Source organism: Tetrao urogallus, assembly GCF_951394365.1.
Source record: "Tetrao urogallus genome assembly, chromosome: 11".
Classification (NCBI taxonomy): Eukaryota; Metazoa; Chordata; class Aves; order Galliformes; family Phasianidae; genus Tetrao; species Tetrao urogallus.
Genome location: NC_136824.1, coordinates 2567411 through 2582055, shown reverse-complemented (window position 1 = coordinate 2582055; position 14645 = coordinate 2567411). Strand labels below are relative to the sequence as shown.

The 14645-nt window shown below is 49.7% G+C and overlaps 1 protein-coding gene across 1 annotated transcript in view; it reads right to left on the bottom strand.

Annotated features, from left to right (window-relative positions):
- Positions 1-285: 285 nt before the first annotated feature.
- Positions 286-14645, bottom strand: part of IGDCC3 (immunoglobulin superfamily DCC subclass member 3) — a gene marked incomplete at both ends in the record, with an annotated part of 83084 nt that continues 68724 nt past the window's right edge. Inside the window, 7 exons of the mRNA XM_079540921.1 lie at positions 286-450; positions 615-822; positions 1472-1610; positions 2418-2522; positions 2771-2959; positions 7584-7748; positions 8091-8338. Coding sequence (XP_079397047.1) covers positions 286-450; positions 615-822; positions 1472-1610; positions 2418-2522; positions 2771-2959; positions 7584-7748; positions 8091-8338 — 1219 coding nt within the window. The remainder of the gene's footprint in view (positions 451-614; positions 823-1471; positions 1611-2417; positions 2523-2770; positions 2960-7583; positions 7749-8090; positions 8339-14645) is intronic.

Sequence of the window (14645 nt, the reverse complement as noted above, 5' to 3'; positions counted from 1 at the left end):
ACCAGTCTTGGTAAAGCCATCGTTGAAAGAAATGCACCAAGGGGCCTGAGACAGGTCAGAAAGATAAACTTCACAGAGTTTCAAAAAGGCTGTATATACACATACATATATATATATATACTTATATATATATATATATATAAAAAAATAAAGCAAAACAAAAAAATAACAATCAGACTGCAGAAATCTTCAATTGACCTGAGATTGATGAATCATTGTAAAGACATCACCAGCTGCAGTTTTGGTTTCTGGTAACTCCTGCAAGAGGGTTTGAGTCTTGGCAGTTTATCCTTCATTGGCAGGGCCGTGGCGGGGAGCCGAAGCAGCGGGGCTGCCATTGTGAGGGCTTTTGGGGGGAGAGGCTGGCTGCTCCTCAACAATGCTGAACTCGTCCATTGGCAACGTGGATATCTGGGTGTCGTCGTGGGTGGCAGGAGAGCTGTGAGCAGGCTGCAAAGAAAGAAAGTTCACTGATGGTGGCAGGTGACCAATGCTCTTAGGCATTTCATGGAATCGTAACGTCATTAAGGTTGGAAAAGACCACTAAGATGAGCTAGTCCAACCAGCAACCCACCCCCACCAGGTGCGCTCCCACCTCGTGCTGCTAGACTTACCATTATCCCCTTGTCCTGCTGCTCTGGACATGGTGATGCTGGGAACAACCTCTCCAGCTCGTTCATGTCCAGCTGCTTTCCGTTCAGGTCCCGCTCGTCCCTGTCCCTGCGGGCGGCTCCGTTCAGGATGATCCCCGCAGCGCTCCTCTGGCTCCTCGGGATCTGCGGAGTCGACAGCTGCTCCTGAACATTTTTACACATCAGCAGCCTGAAAAACAACGAGGCAATGCCTGAGGGTGAGCAGAGCCAGTGGCTCTCCTTCCTTCTCCTTCCTTCTCCTCCCTTCCTTCTCCTCCCTTCCTCCTCCTCCCTCCCTCCCTCCGTTCTCCTTCCCTCCCTCCCTCCCTCCGTTCTCCTTCCCTCCCTCCCTCCCTCCCTTCTCCCTCCCTCCCTTCCTTCTCCCTCCCTCCCTCCCTTCCTTCCTTCCTACCTTCCTTCCTTCCTTCCTTCCTGCCTGCCTCCCTCCCTCCCTTCCTTCCTGCCTGCCTTCCTGCCTTCCTTCCTTCCTACCTTCCTTCCTCCCTCCCTCCCTTCCTCCCTCCTTCCCTCCCTCCCTCCCTTCCTCCCTTCCTTCTTTCCTTCAAGCTTAAGTCTGCCTTAGCTTAAATCTGCCTTATTTCTTAAATCCCAAATTTCTTAAAAATTCTTACAAATTTCTTAAATCCCAAGCTTAAATCTGCCTTATTTCTTTGCTACCTTCCTTCACTATTTAAATCCCTCCTATAAAGTTACATGAGGGTCTGTGTGCCTGGGGGGAAGGCAGGGAACACGGTACCGACATCACCAGTGTGGCATTCCCAGGGCTGTGCAATGATGCTGCAGGATGCACAACCCACTGCATGGTGAGCAGCTCTTACCTTCCTCTGTACCCAAACATGAGGAAAAGGACGCAGAATATGATGCACGTGACGCCGATGTGGATCCCAATGATGATACCAGTCGCAGAGGTTTTGTTGTTCTGCTCATCCTTCATGCAGTCGCACGGGGGGTTCAGCACTGCCAGAGGAAAGCGGGGGCAGGAGGTTAGCAGTGAAAGTTTCCTTTTTCTTGGCATACATAAGCATCTCCCCTGCTCCTGGTACCCCATAGAGGCTGTAGAGAGCCATCCCCATCACGCAGGCTGCTGTTATCAGACTTTCCCTGAGTGAGCACGGCACCTGGCAGAAGGCACAGAGCTGGCAGCTGCCAACAGGATGAGTATTTACTCTAGCATAGACAGAGGAGTAATACCTCTCTCTTGGAGATATTCCCACTGGAAGGCTTAAAAGAACGGTAAGAGCAGCAGGATGTTTTTTACACATAGGTGAAAATTAAAGGTGTGAGCAGTTAGAGATTCCCTCTAGAGATTTCCTCTTCTGCTTCATATTGTAATGCTCTGCAGCCCTTCTTCTCAAAGCCACGTGACCTCCTTCCTCACCACCAATAAAGCTCAAATGTCCGTGGGGGCTGAGCAAAGATGCTCAGTGCGCCATGTCTCTCCTGAGGACAGCAGTTTTTACCTAATGCTTTGAGGTGTTGGCTTCTAAACCTAATGAAGGGCAGCTGGGATGGATCGTGGCAAGGGAGCCAAGTCCTATCAGCACAGCATGGTCCCAGCCCCACACACTCTCATCATTTGTGAGGCTGAAAATAACAGTGACTGAAAGTGGTGCTGTCTGGGGGATGTGTTGCCACTTGCCTCCAAATGGTCTGATTTTTGAGTGGTCCTTTTGAGTCAGGTAATGATCCTTATGGGTCCTTCCAACTCGGGACAGTCTATAAATCAGTATTCATTAACTACAACTGAGAACAGCCTCGTCCTACCTGTCCTCTCCGCAGTTTCCCTCAAGGACACAAAGCGGACGGTCGAGTTTCCATCCCCATGCTGGTTGTAGGCAAGGAGTTTGACCTCATACACCATTGATGCATCTGTTTGGAGAAACAAGAAGGGTATTTCAGGCTTCATCATCAGCGTTCTCTCCACAGCACAGCAGTTCTTTAGGAAACACACGTCACCAACACCATCACCAACGAGATGCTGCAAACAAGTCACAAGACAAACTGCACCACCTGCAAAGTGCCCATAAACCTGAGACAGAGCTGCAGCACCCCCGGCTCAATGGCTGAGCCCTCCGGGTGTCAGGAGGTGGTGCAGATGGAGCAGTCAGTGCACTCACCCAGGTGGGTGATGTTGTACGCCGTGACGTTGCTGGCCAGCAGCACCGGGCCCGTGTACTGGGAGAGGTGGACTTTGCGGTAGTAGAGCTTGAAGCCTTCGTGCTGGCCCAGTTTGATGGAGGGCTCCCACGTCGCCTGCACGGCCGTGCTGTTAATGACTTTAATAAAGAGGGATGGCATGGCTGGGACTGAAACATACAAAGAGAGACAGTGGGTTGTGCGCGCTCTGTATCTGTACAATGAGAAATTCCCCACCAGCATTTCTCTGCAGCCACTGCGACAAAGAATGTGCTAGATGAGACTGAGAAAATCAAATTAGACCAGGGCCCTGGTTTAACAGCATAGACTCTCTTCAGGGAGCTGTGTGAATTTCCAGGGGCTCCCTGTGCTCAGCTCATCCGGCACAGAGGCTACTCTGACAAGCAGCTGCAATCCGATGCTCAGCCCCGCCGGGTCAGGGCAGGAATGCAGCCACTTTGGAAACGCATTCTCAGCTTCCACTTTTCTGCCCTCACCCCGAGGGCAGCGAGGACCTTTCAGAGTGATTAATCCCCACGGGAGGAAGGAACCAGAAAGGATGGAGCCGGAGACATCTGTCTTAAAGCAGAACGTGAGGTATGTATGCTGCTGCCTGGCTGAGCGCACTTGGTACCTGCAAGGGCTTGCACGGTGTGCTGGGCTGCTCTCCCTGCTGGCTTTCAGAGGGACATTTGGTTCCCTGCTGGGGGAATGAGGAGGGAATGGAGGCATCTTCAGTAAGAGCCCTACTTCCCTGAGCAGCCTGAGCTCCATGCACAGCTGTGGCTGGCACTTACCTGGCTGTAAGGGTGCAGGGGGATTTAGTGGGGAAGACGGCCATGCTGCTGCCCACTGCCACCAAGCCCTGAATCAGAGCCCACCTGGATGCCTTCTGCTACCATCAGTGGCACTCTGCTCAACAGACCCAAAATCCTGCCTTCGTTTTTGGGGTTACAAACAGCAAAGTGTCATTGCCACTTTGTCCCCAGGTCCCCAAAAGCTGCCCAGTCGCATCCTGCCCCATCAGGCCAAGGTTTGCAAACCAGAGTCGTTTTCTTTGAATCAAATAAATGTTTTCCAAAGCTGGTTCTGCACAAAACCCCGTGCAGAGCGGTGGCACACAGCACCACGTGCCCCTAAGCATCCTCCTTCCCATCTCCCTCCCTCTCTCCCACACTGAGCACATCAGTGCAGAGATGTGTCTCAGCAGGACCTTTCACTGATGATTTTTTCACTTCATTTCCACACAGCTCCCCCAGGCCAGATGCTCCCATCAGCTCCTGTGCCTTTTTCAGAAGGTGGATGGATGGCAGCAGGCACTGTGGGCTCTGTCTTGCCCAAGGGCTCTGCTCCCACACGGGTTTTTGGGCAGGGAGCTTGGCTAAACCCAGCACAAAAATCACCGAGCAGAACAACAGCCCTGCTTGTCTTTCAGCCTTTAGCTAAGAGAAGGCTTTGAGGCAGAGTTATTTTCCAGTTCTGAGTGATTATAAGCTCAAAATACCCCAAACATGAGGGCTGGTGGACTTGCATTGCACTGACGCTGCTTTTTATCTGGTTTTCCCCACAGGTCTCTAAACGATGAGCAGTGAAACCCGGCCCTGACACTGTCCTTTGGCACAGAGTTCAGCGCAGGCATTTAGCGAGCACTGCTGAAAAGCAGATGAAATGTGGCTGTGACAGTCTGAGACTGACAAGAGCTAAAAAGGGCACTGCCTCCATTTAATAGGAAAGTCAGAACAACACAGCACAACAGTTGGCCTGTTCCCGGGCACTGAGAGCCCAGGTGTTCCCACAAGGAGATTTAGGGGGAGGCGAAGAGATTTCTCCTGGTGAGTATCCCAAAAAGATGCCCTTCTTCTCTGAGCCAATGGAATAACAGAAACACGTTTAATTTCTCTCAGTTCCCATTAGGGCAAAACAAGGAATCGGATCTCCCCTCCGAGAAGTCGAACCCTTGCTCAGAGCATCAGTTCCTGAATCATCAGTGCAAACACCACAGGAAGGGAAATTGCATTATGGAGAAAGAAATACTAGCGTGGCCCATCCTGATTTGTGAAGAGTTGGCTTTATTTTATGGTTGCAGAGCCTTACATTTAATAAAAACCACAAGAATCTCTCCCCTTCAAGGTATGAAATATATAGTATTTATTCAAACTCTGAGTATATATAAGTATAATATTGATTAGATGGACGTACTTGTAGGATGCACGTGCTGCTTATAATGCCATTACACAAATAAGTGTATACAGATGGAGCACATCTGTGTGTGCAGCAATATATGTACTACACACACGAGTGTATATGCGCTTCACAGAAGTATATATTTAAAACATAATATGACTCTAATATAAGTAAGGCATCTCCCTCATGCTAAGGGCTGGGATATTCGTTTTCCTCTTCTGTGCTGTTTGGAATTTTCCCCAGGTCATTTCAACTTTCTTCTTGAAGGCGTCTTTAGCCGAAGGTGACTAAAGGAACAGTCTTCATCCTAGAGAAATGTCAAAAAGTCCTGGAGAAAACCCTAAAAAGCATTAAAAGACAAGAACAGGACTGCATGCTGCTTAATGAAGCGCACAGAGTCTGAGATTTAAAATACCGTGGCATAAAGAAGCCCTGAGCTGGGCACAAGAGCTCCCAGAAAAGCACTGGGTTGCCAAATTGAGGAAGTCAAAGGGCTTTCTATGGCGAGTGCTCCCTGCCTACCCAGATCCCAGCACCAGCACAGGACGGGCACCAGGCAGAAGGGCCACCAGTGCCGGGGGGAGGAAGAACAGCGAGGAGGCGAGCAGACCTTTCTAGCAAGGAGGACAAGGTTGTCTTGTTTGGTTTCTCTGCAGCACCTTGCTGCCTTCCTCTCATCCAAAATTATGACTGGCCACAAAGGAAGGGGCACTGTGCTTACAGAAAGCATTGGGATCTTCAGCCATGTGCACTGTCTCAGCATATTACTACCCTGAAAAGCAGCCCTGCTCTGAGAACCACACCAGCAGAACACGGTCAATGCAAGGTGGGTCTGAGCAGTTCCAGCTGCCCACACCTTTGCCTGCAGCTCTGACAAGCTCTGTGGAGCTGAGCTATATCCTGCAGCCAAAAGGAGCCCTCAGCTTCTTTCCAGCAGAGCAGGACAACTCTGCTCCCTTCCAAGGCCGTTTAACAGTACGGCTTCACAGCTCCCCAGATACAAAGGATCACTCACTGCTCTTTGGTGTAACCTGGGGAGGCACAGTGTGACATGGCTTGGCTGTGCATGAGAAGGGGCATATCTGCAGCAAAACTGAATTTGGTGGCCAGAGCTGCTGGATCCTGGCTCCCTGCCCCTCTCAACTCTGTGAGCAAGAGTGAAGCAAAGCAAAAAAAATTCAGAGAGAGCCAGCACTGTCTGCACCATGTCTACTTACAAATCAAGACAGAAGTGGGCTTGTAAATCTCCTTTTATCATCCTGGGAGGCAACCCCAGGTTGAGTGATCTTAACCAGGCCAGCCTGTCCATCCTGAACACGTAGCTAATTGCTGCAGGTTCATTAACACAGAATAAGACTTTTTGAAGGGTAGCAGAGCAGGACAACGATGCTTTGCAATTTCAGAGAGCCTGGAAATTTATGATCCCATTACCAGATACTTAACTATTCCTGCTGTGATTGAAAGTAATAATGACAAAATGCCCTATCTTGCTTGACCCAAACTTCAGCAGAAGCACCAGACTCTGTGAAGCATGGCTGGCTTTTAGCTGCAGTAGCTGAACTCAGAGCATCGGGTCAAGGAATTTCAAGTTGCAGCTTGGTCAGTTCCTCTGTCTCTAAATTGGAAGGAAAAACAAACTCAAAGGGTGACTGATTTCCTGTGGAGCACCAATAAAATAAACTTGCGAGGCAAGTGTCTAGTGGTGGTGTTGCTTAAATGCTGTAGTAAATGGCAGCAACAGCTCAAGATGGAAGGAGGGCCGGATTCCCCACCTGTAAGTCAGCGTACTCTTTCATTTAATCTTACATTGTACCTCATGCCCTTCCTACTGCAAATTTGTAAATACTGAGTGTTCAGGAGAACAACGGCAGGCTCCTAGGAAATGATTCTCAGTGAGACAAGGATTCAGAGGTGCTGGAGAGGCACATGAGATGGTAGGAAAACGTCCTCCAAATGCCAGCAGCTAGATGGGTGATGTTTGCAGATCACACTCAGATTGTGGTTTCTGGCTGGTGTCCATACACAAAGTGCCCTGCATCAGAGTTCCCACTTTAACTGGAGAAGCCAACCGGTGGCCACATCTGGGAGGCCAAGGCAGAGAAAAGACCTGGAGACCTGCCTAACTTCCCACTGAAACAGAGGGCTGCTCCAGGGCAGGGACTCGTGGGCTAGGACAACCCAAGTCAGTGTGCTTTCTCAAAGGCAGAGCATAAAAAGGTTAAATTCAGAAAAGCGTGGCACCTATCAGGTAAGAGCTGTGAGTACCAGAGCTGCAGAGAGAACTTCTCCAAGAGGAAATGTGCATGTAGCAAGCAGTATAGGAAAAGCCCACAGCTGCTGCAAGATGAATGAGAGGACTGATTTGCACTCACACTCTGCTACAGCGTGAGTAAAACACAACATTTAAGGCCATTGGTTGATCCCCATGTAACAACAATAAATGTGAGCTTTAAACAATACCCCACAGTGTGAGAAGAGCAGGAAATCAGGAGCAACAACAACACAGGCTGCATGCCAAGGTGCTGGGGAATGGGTATCAGGGTGAGTGGTGCTGCTGCTGTGCACAGCAGGTTTCAGCATCTGACGGCCCAAGCGCAAAGCGATCCTTACCTTCTCCCAGTGTGCTCACCACTGTGACTTCTGAGGCTTTGCTGGCACCCCGGGAGGTGTAAGCCTTTATATAGAAGCTATAGCTGGTCGAGGGTTCTAAATCAGTCACTAGCTGCTGGAAGGTGCTCTTGCTAACAGCCTCCTGATACTCCATCTCCACGGGATCTAAGTTGAAAGACAGAACAGAGACACATTAGACTTTGCAAGAGGTAAAGGGATTGAAGAGATTTTGTAAGCAGTAAGTTTGGTCCCTAATGAAGAGATTTTTGGGTCCCTATACCCTCTTTTGGGTCTCTATACCCTCTTTTGATGCAATTTGATCATTCAGCTTCACTCTCCCAACCCTTTTGCTACTCATACCACCCCTTATTGCCCGACCAGTCTTTCAGAAAGACGGAGGAGATGGAGTTGATGGCAGCACTGCAGTACAGACCCGGTGCATCTATTGGACCTCACTGCTACATTCTGTGAAGGCTGAGGAACCTCTGGGCAGTGGGCAGACCATACCTGCAGCTTTCCGGATGTGCAGCACGTAGCCGATGATCTCCTTGGTGTTCTGCAGGGGCTCCTCCCAGGACACCTGGATGGTGGTGGCAGACACCGTCTCGGCCCTCACGCTCTGCGGGGGTCCAGGCAGCCCTTCTGCCCACAGGACCGTCAGGCGGGCGCTGGCCTGCGTGGAGCCGGCGCTGTTCTCGGCGATGCATTGGTAGATGGCTTCATCCGCCTGGTTGATCCCATAGATGGACAGAGTGCTGCACGGGGACACGAGAGGGCCAAGCATAGAATCATCAAGGTAGGAAAAGACCTTAGATCGTCGGATCCAACCATCAACCCATCACCGCAATGGGGATTACGTGAGTTCCCAAGGACACTCCTACCCGAATCCATGCTGAAGAGGTGAAGGTAAATACAAGGATCTCCAGATGGCCACAGGTAACCCAGCCACACAGCATGCCAAACAGCCACCAGCAGTGATTCTGTTCAGGCACCGCACATGGGTGCTAAGCCAGGACTGACTGAGTGCAGCCAGAATGCCCCTCGGTGATGCTCTAATTGTATTACAGCATATTAGAGCAGTCTTGGGGTGACAGGAGGATTAGCTGACTTATTCAGCAGGGTTACGTGCTCAGCTCCTAGCTCTGTATTCTCAAAGAAACAGTCACCATGAGCCCAAAGCCAAAGCCTATGAGTACAGTGCAGGTTTAAAGCATCTGCAAAAACCCTCAGTGCATTTCCATGCATCAAAGACAACCATAGGCAGCCCTGCTGGAAAACAACCCTAATAGAGGGAGAAAGCCACTGAAGCACCTCTTCCCCAAAAGACAGTGCTCCTGTCTCTGCACCACCCCTGGTGAGCACACTCTGGGATGCTGCTGGTGGCTTGATGGGCACATAGACAACTGGACTGCATGTACACATGGGCACCTCAACTGTTTCATTTCAGAGGTAAAGTTCCTGCTCGAGCCCCCGGTCCACTTCATTTGAATTTTGGCAGAACGTTTGGGAGACCTCAATGCCTCTCAGTTTTAGCATCATCTCTTTGCCTTGTGCCAAAGCTTACACGAGCCTTTTGTTCACTGTTTTTTCTGCAAAAAATGAGCCAAATCTAACCAAAACCACACCTGCTGCTTCTAGGGAGGATGAGACCAGTTTCTTCTCCTGAAGTGAATTCCAGGTGGACCTCAGAGCTGAGTGCACACGAGTAAATCATGAGCACCTCTGCTGATGCAAGGGGCACTCTGTGGTTTTTAGGGAGTCGTAATCAAAGCTGTCTTTTATGCAAATGAAAGACAGTACATGGGAGGAGGCAATGATAAATAACCTGCCTGGATGACAGAATGAATGCTTCTAATTGCAGCAAAATATTGGTCTTCCAGTGTTAAAATTTATTATCGCTGTTGATCTAACATTTGTATTTCTGCCTTGCAAATTATCCAGACCATGGTGACTGAGCAAATGTTTAACAGCCATCTATTTATGCCCCGTGCCTTTGTTTCCTTGGAAACATTGTAAATGGAATATCAAATGTGATGGTTTCAGCTGATATGGTGATTTTACAGAACAAGCCCTAAGCCCCTCTCATCGCCACGGGCTCAGCAGATCTGATTAAATGGAAGGGGAGCCCTGGCGTGTGGCTCAACTCAACGGCCCCACTCCGGCGAGGACAGATGGCAGCAGGCAGGATTATGCAGTGCAAGAGCTGCACTTGCAGCTCTGCATAAAGCAGATGTGTGCAGGGAGCAGCGGTGTTTCCTCCTGCCCTGTCAATGTGGGGATTATTTCTGCACGGCTGCAGTGCATCTGGGCACCGAGAGCAGGCAGCCAGGGTTGGAGCAGGCAGCCAGGGTTGGCATACACACCGAGAGCAGTGGTAAGCACAAAGCCAGCCAGGAACAAGGACCATTTATCTGCTGCCTCCAAGTGTACTTACTTATCTGCTTTGCATTTAAAAGACAGAGAGAGGAGGGAAAAGGGGAGGATGCTTGAGATGCATTGGCAGAGCCCCGGCCATCCTCTGCAGAGTGCTAGTGGGTGCCACGCCAGAAGGAATAGAAATATGGCAAATTCCCTCAAAGTGATCATGAAGATAGCTTCAAATGTGCCTCTGGCTTTGAAAAGTCCATCTTAATCGTGATTTGCAATGAAAAACAAAACAGCTGGGTTTGGCTGTACAATGAGTCACCTGGAAGGACGCACAAGCAACAGGGTCAGTAAAGCTGCCGGATTTGCAGCTCTGCCTATAAACCTGGGGGAGGAGCACACATCAAGTGAGTGGGATGCCCAGCATCTAAACACCAGCTCTGTGAACACCAGTTTCTCTCCCTTCAACTCACAGACAGAGCCCTACAAGGGGCTGCCAAGCTGCAATATAAGGAGTTGGCAGTGGGTTATGGGAACCCCAGTTCCCATACTCTCTTTGCTGTGCATCCTTTTGCATCTGAACTACTGACACATTCTGCCTACCTCACACAGCACCCCTGGATGCAGAAGATGCTTTTCTAATTGTTCTCTTTTTCTAAGGAAGATCCAACAAAAGGAAAAGATGTGGCTGCTGTGTGAGGCAGCGCAGAGCATCGCTGCGCATCAACCATCTGAAATAGGAGGTGTCCTTTTCTTCCTTCCCGTCACCGGGAAAAATCTGTCACTCCTGGGACATCTGCTGCTGGAAAACTTTCCTGTGAGCGGCAGGCCGGCAGCGCCGCCACCACGGCGAGATGCCAGAGGACTTTGTGCTGCTCACCAGAGCCGTGCGGGCTGCGTCACATCTGGGCACAAAGCCCCACTGGGTGTTGATGGAGGTGGGGAAAAGAAAGGCTGTGGGTTCACACTCTGCTGAGCCAGAGTGAGGAGGGGAGTGGGAGGGCTCCGAGCTGCTATTCCCAAGCTGTCTCGCGGCTTGCAGGCAATCAGGATGACTGATCTTGCTGAGGTCAGGGGTCCGGGCCGTTGACCAGAGATCAGCTTTCCAAAGGCTCCTCTGCAAAAGTCTGAGGATTGAAGGAAGGCTCTTCATCGATTCAGTGGCACAAAGGAGGAGAGGGGCCCAGCTGGAAGGAGATCAGCATGCGCGCGCACGCACAAAGCGGGAGTGTGATGAAATTAATGCAGAAATGCCTGGGTTTGGAGGCTGCCTTTAGTGTAGGCTGAGAATAAGGTGCAAAACATAAAGGGTGACACTCGTTGGCCCAGACGGACGCTACAGATCATTCCCAGCCTTTCACACACATTCTAACGCCCCTAGGAATTAAATGCCCTGCAGGCTTCTTAGGTGGAACCAAATCGCCTGGGTCGTGCTATGCAGGACAGGAGGATAATCCCTTTCTGTGCAGCCTGGCTGGTGTCTAGAAAACACAAGCCAGGATCCCACCCAGCTCTTTGGTTACAGACTCACCCCAGTGCAGTTCCTGCAGGAATGCTGCCATTCCCAAATAGGATGCATGGTGCCAGTGGGAGCCTCCCCACCCGCTCACCTGCAGACAAAAGGGTCACAGCCAATGCTCAGCCCTGCAAAGCTGTCAGACAGAGATGCTGCTTTTTCTTGCAGCCCTGGGAGAGGACAGCTTCCAGCAGGACAGGGATGTGGCTGTAGGATGGCTTTTCTCAGAAGAGGATGCTGTAAAAAGGTACAGCAGCAGGACCACTTCATCCTGAAATGCTCATTCTTCCCTGCTGGCTTCAGGACACCTGGGTTTGCAATGTTATATAGCACTGAGGACATGTAGTGAATGAGCTGCTGCCACTTGCTCTGTTTGAAACTACAGATTTAACAGAATCCCGTCCGAGGCAGGGAGCAGAGAAGGTTTTACATCTACAGAAACACAGAGCACAGAACATCTCAGAAGAAGCTCCTGGAAAGGAGGGTGGATGCCTGTGTTGGTAGCAGTAATACAGACAGCTGAGAGAGCTACTGCTGCTCAATAATAAGCCCTCCCAGGTGTATTTTGTCCCAAGAAACACTGAAGCCCCTGAACTGAACTTCCTGAGTAGAGCAGTAGCAACACAACAGCAGCCACAAGAGGACAGACTGACACCCATCACCACCACCTGCCCTGGGGCTGCAGTGTGACCCTGGCACAGGACTGGTGCCCATGGAAGGGGCTGCCCCACCGAGCATCACGCTGTGTGCGACCGTGCGCAGACCCACCCCCCCACAAAGGCAATTAGGAGCCTGCACAGCCTCCCCACGTGTCTCTTCCAAATGAAGTCAAACCCATAAATTATTCTTAAATCACAAGCAGCTGGTTCGCATCCCGGTCCTCCACGTGCTTATTTGTCATGCTTCTGGGAACTGAAATATGATTTTCAATATCTTCTCATAATCACCCAAGGTCTTTAAGCTCATTGCGTGCACAACCCACAGGCTCGCCTGTCCTCCTGCAAGGCGCCCAAATCCCTCCAAATTCAGGAGCTTGAAGGGATGCACAAATCCCTTTGTACCTCTCTGCACCCAGCTAACATGGATTCCGTAGCCAAATGCCTCCTTGCCAGCAGCAGGCTGTGGTTGCCATGGGTTTGGTACCCAAAAGCACATGAGGGTATCTCCTTGAAGCCCATTCTCCATATCTGCGACACAACCAGTCAAGAAAAGCAAAGTTGTCCTCAAATCTAGGTAGCGGAGTATTTTCTCTGATAATCCCTTGAAGTACATGCACAGCCCTTGAAGTGAGTCATTCCCACTGCACTAAAACAAGGACAAACCAGTGATGAAGAATTTAAGCAGCAGACAGTTCATAAGCAAAGGTCACAAGGAGAGCAAACACCACCTGAGCCTGAGTTCTAACGAAGCCTTCCTCCCGTGGAACAAATTAAGTCCCTTAATTACCATTTTGTAAATAAAATCTTCTTGGAAAATCAATATTTAGAGCCTGCCTTCTCTGAAGATGTTAGCCTTTGTTCCTTGCTATTACAGCAACATAACCCCCACTCCTGGGCTGAAAATTATCCCCCTGAATCTGATTGGGTTAAAGGAAGAAAAGCAATAAACCTCTCAGAGCAGTAATTTAGGTAGTATTTCATGCTTCCTTGTAGATTTTGAAGTAATAACCTAAAAAGCATGATTTTACACAAGCTCACAACTAATACATCCAGTTACCACCCCTTCCTGCTGCAGCAGCCCACATGTGTTAGGGCTGTGTTGCCAGGTGGGAATGCAGCTGAAAATGCCGATTTCTCTTTCTCTTAGGCCAGAGCACTGGTATCACCATCGATCCAAATCACCCCATCAAAAGCAAGGGCAGCATGTCAGCTCTGAACCCAGGGGCACGGCTGAGCACAGCATCCCTCTGACACCTCTCAACCCCCTCCCCAACCCGGGGATCACATGGCAGGACACCCCCCATCATCAGCCCCTCCAGTGCTTCTTATTCACAGATTTTAATGGCAAACCCCACAGTTCCCCACACCTGAGCCTTCATGCATTTTTCATCAACAATTATCCACTATCCCAGAACTGCTTTTGATTTTTGCTAATCATCGATTGGGTATTTTGTTCCCACGCAGCTGGCATTTACAAAACATAACAACCACCTCCGGAGAGGGCACAGCAGAAGGCTGATCTTTAATGCTAATGTGTCAAGAAACCATAAGCACACCAGGCAGCGACGATTCGCATCAGAAGGACCACGAGGGAAGAGGAATTTATTGGACACAGCCAGAAGATCCATGCTTCAAGCAGGGGCTGTGCTTGCAGAGCTCCACCTCGGACACTGCAGGTCCGGATCGCACTTCTAGTTGGGTTCCTTTCCAAGAACAAGGTTGCTCTGAGTAACATACTTTGAAAACAATTAGCACGTGGTATGATTTGGGATGATGATTTGGGATGATGTACTCTTTTTTTTCCTAAAAATCCCTATGGGGGCATTGAGACCTTTATTGCTATATTAAGCAGAGTTTTAATCCAAATGAATTTTCTAGGAAACCATGAAATCTAATTAAGTAGCTCACGGTGCAGTTTAGTAGCTTCATTACTAGTAGATTTGTGATCCATCTTTACATGGACAAATATTTTCCAACTTCAATAGACTGATAAATCCAAGGCACAGTCGCAGATTCTGCCTGGAACTAAGTGAACTCGGTCATGCCCATGAGAAAGAAACAAAGCACAGCTTGAAAAAGGTCAAGAATAAAACACTAATCCATCTTTTCCCTCGATTCATGGAGCACCAAACAACAAACTGGACAAGCAAGAGCATTTTTCAGACTGAAAGCTTTGGAAACTGCCAGGCACGGACATTTTGCTGAACTGGGGGTTGGAGTAGGCCAAAGGTAGAGGAAAAGAAGCCAAAAGTTCAGTATTGTCAACAGCGACGGCCTCGGGGTTCTGCTTCACAACTGCATTACTACAGCTGCAGAAGACAGCACATGTCAGCTGAGCCCAGGAATTGGCTGAGCTCCCCCAGCCTGTTACAGATGCACTGTAATCTGATCGGTTTGCTTGCAATGGAAAAGGCTGCAGCTAAATTGCATTAAATGACTGCCATAAGAAAATGATTACAGCCATGTTCACCGAGTGGCAGTTAACAGGCACGTGGAGCGCAGCTCTGGGCAATGGGACTGGCT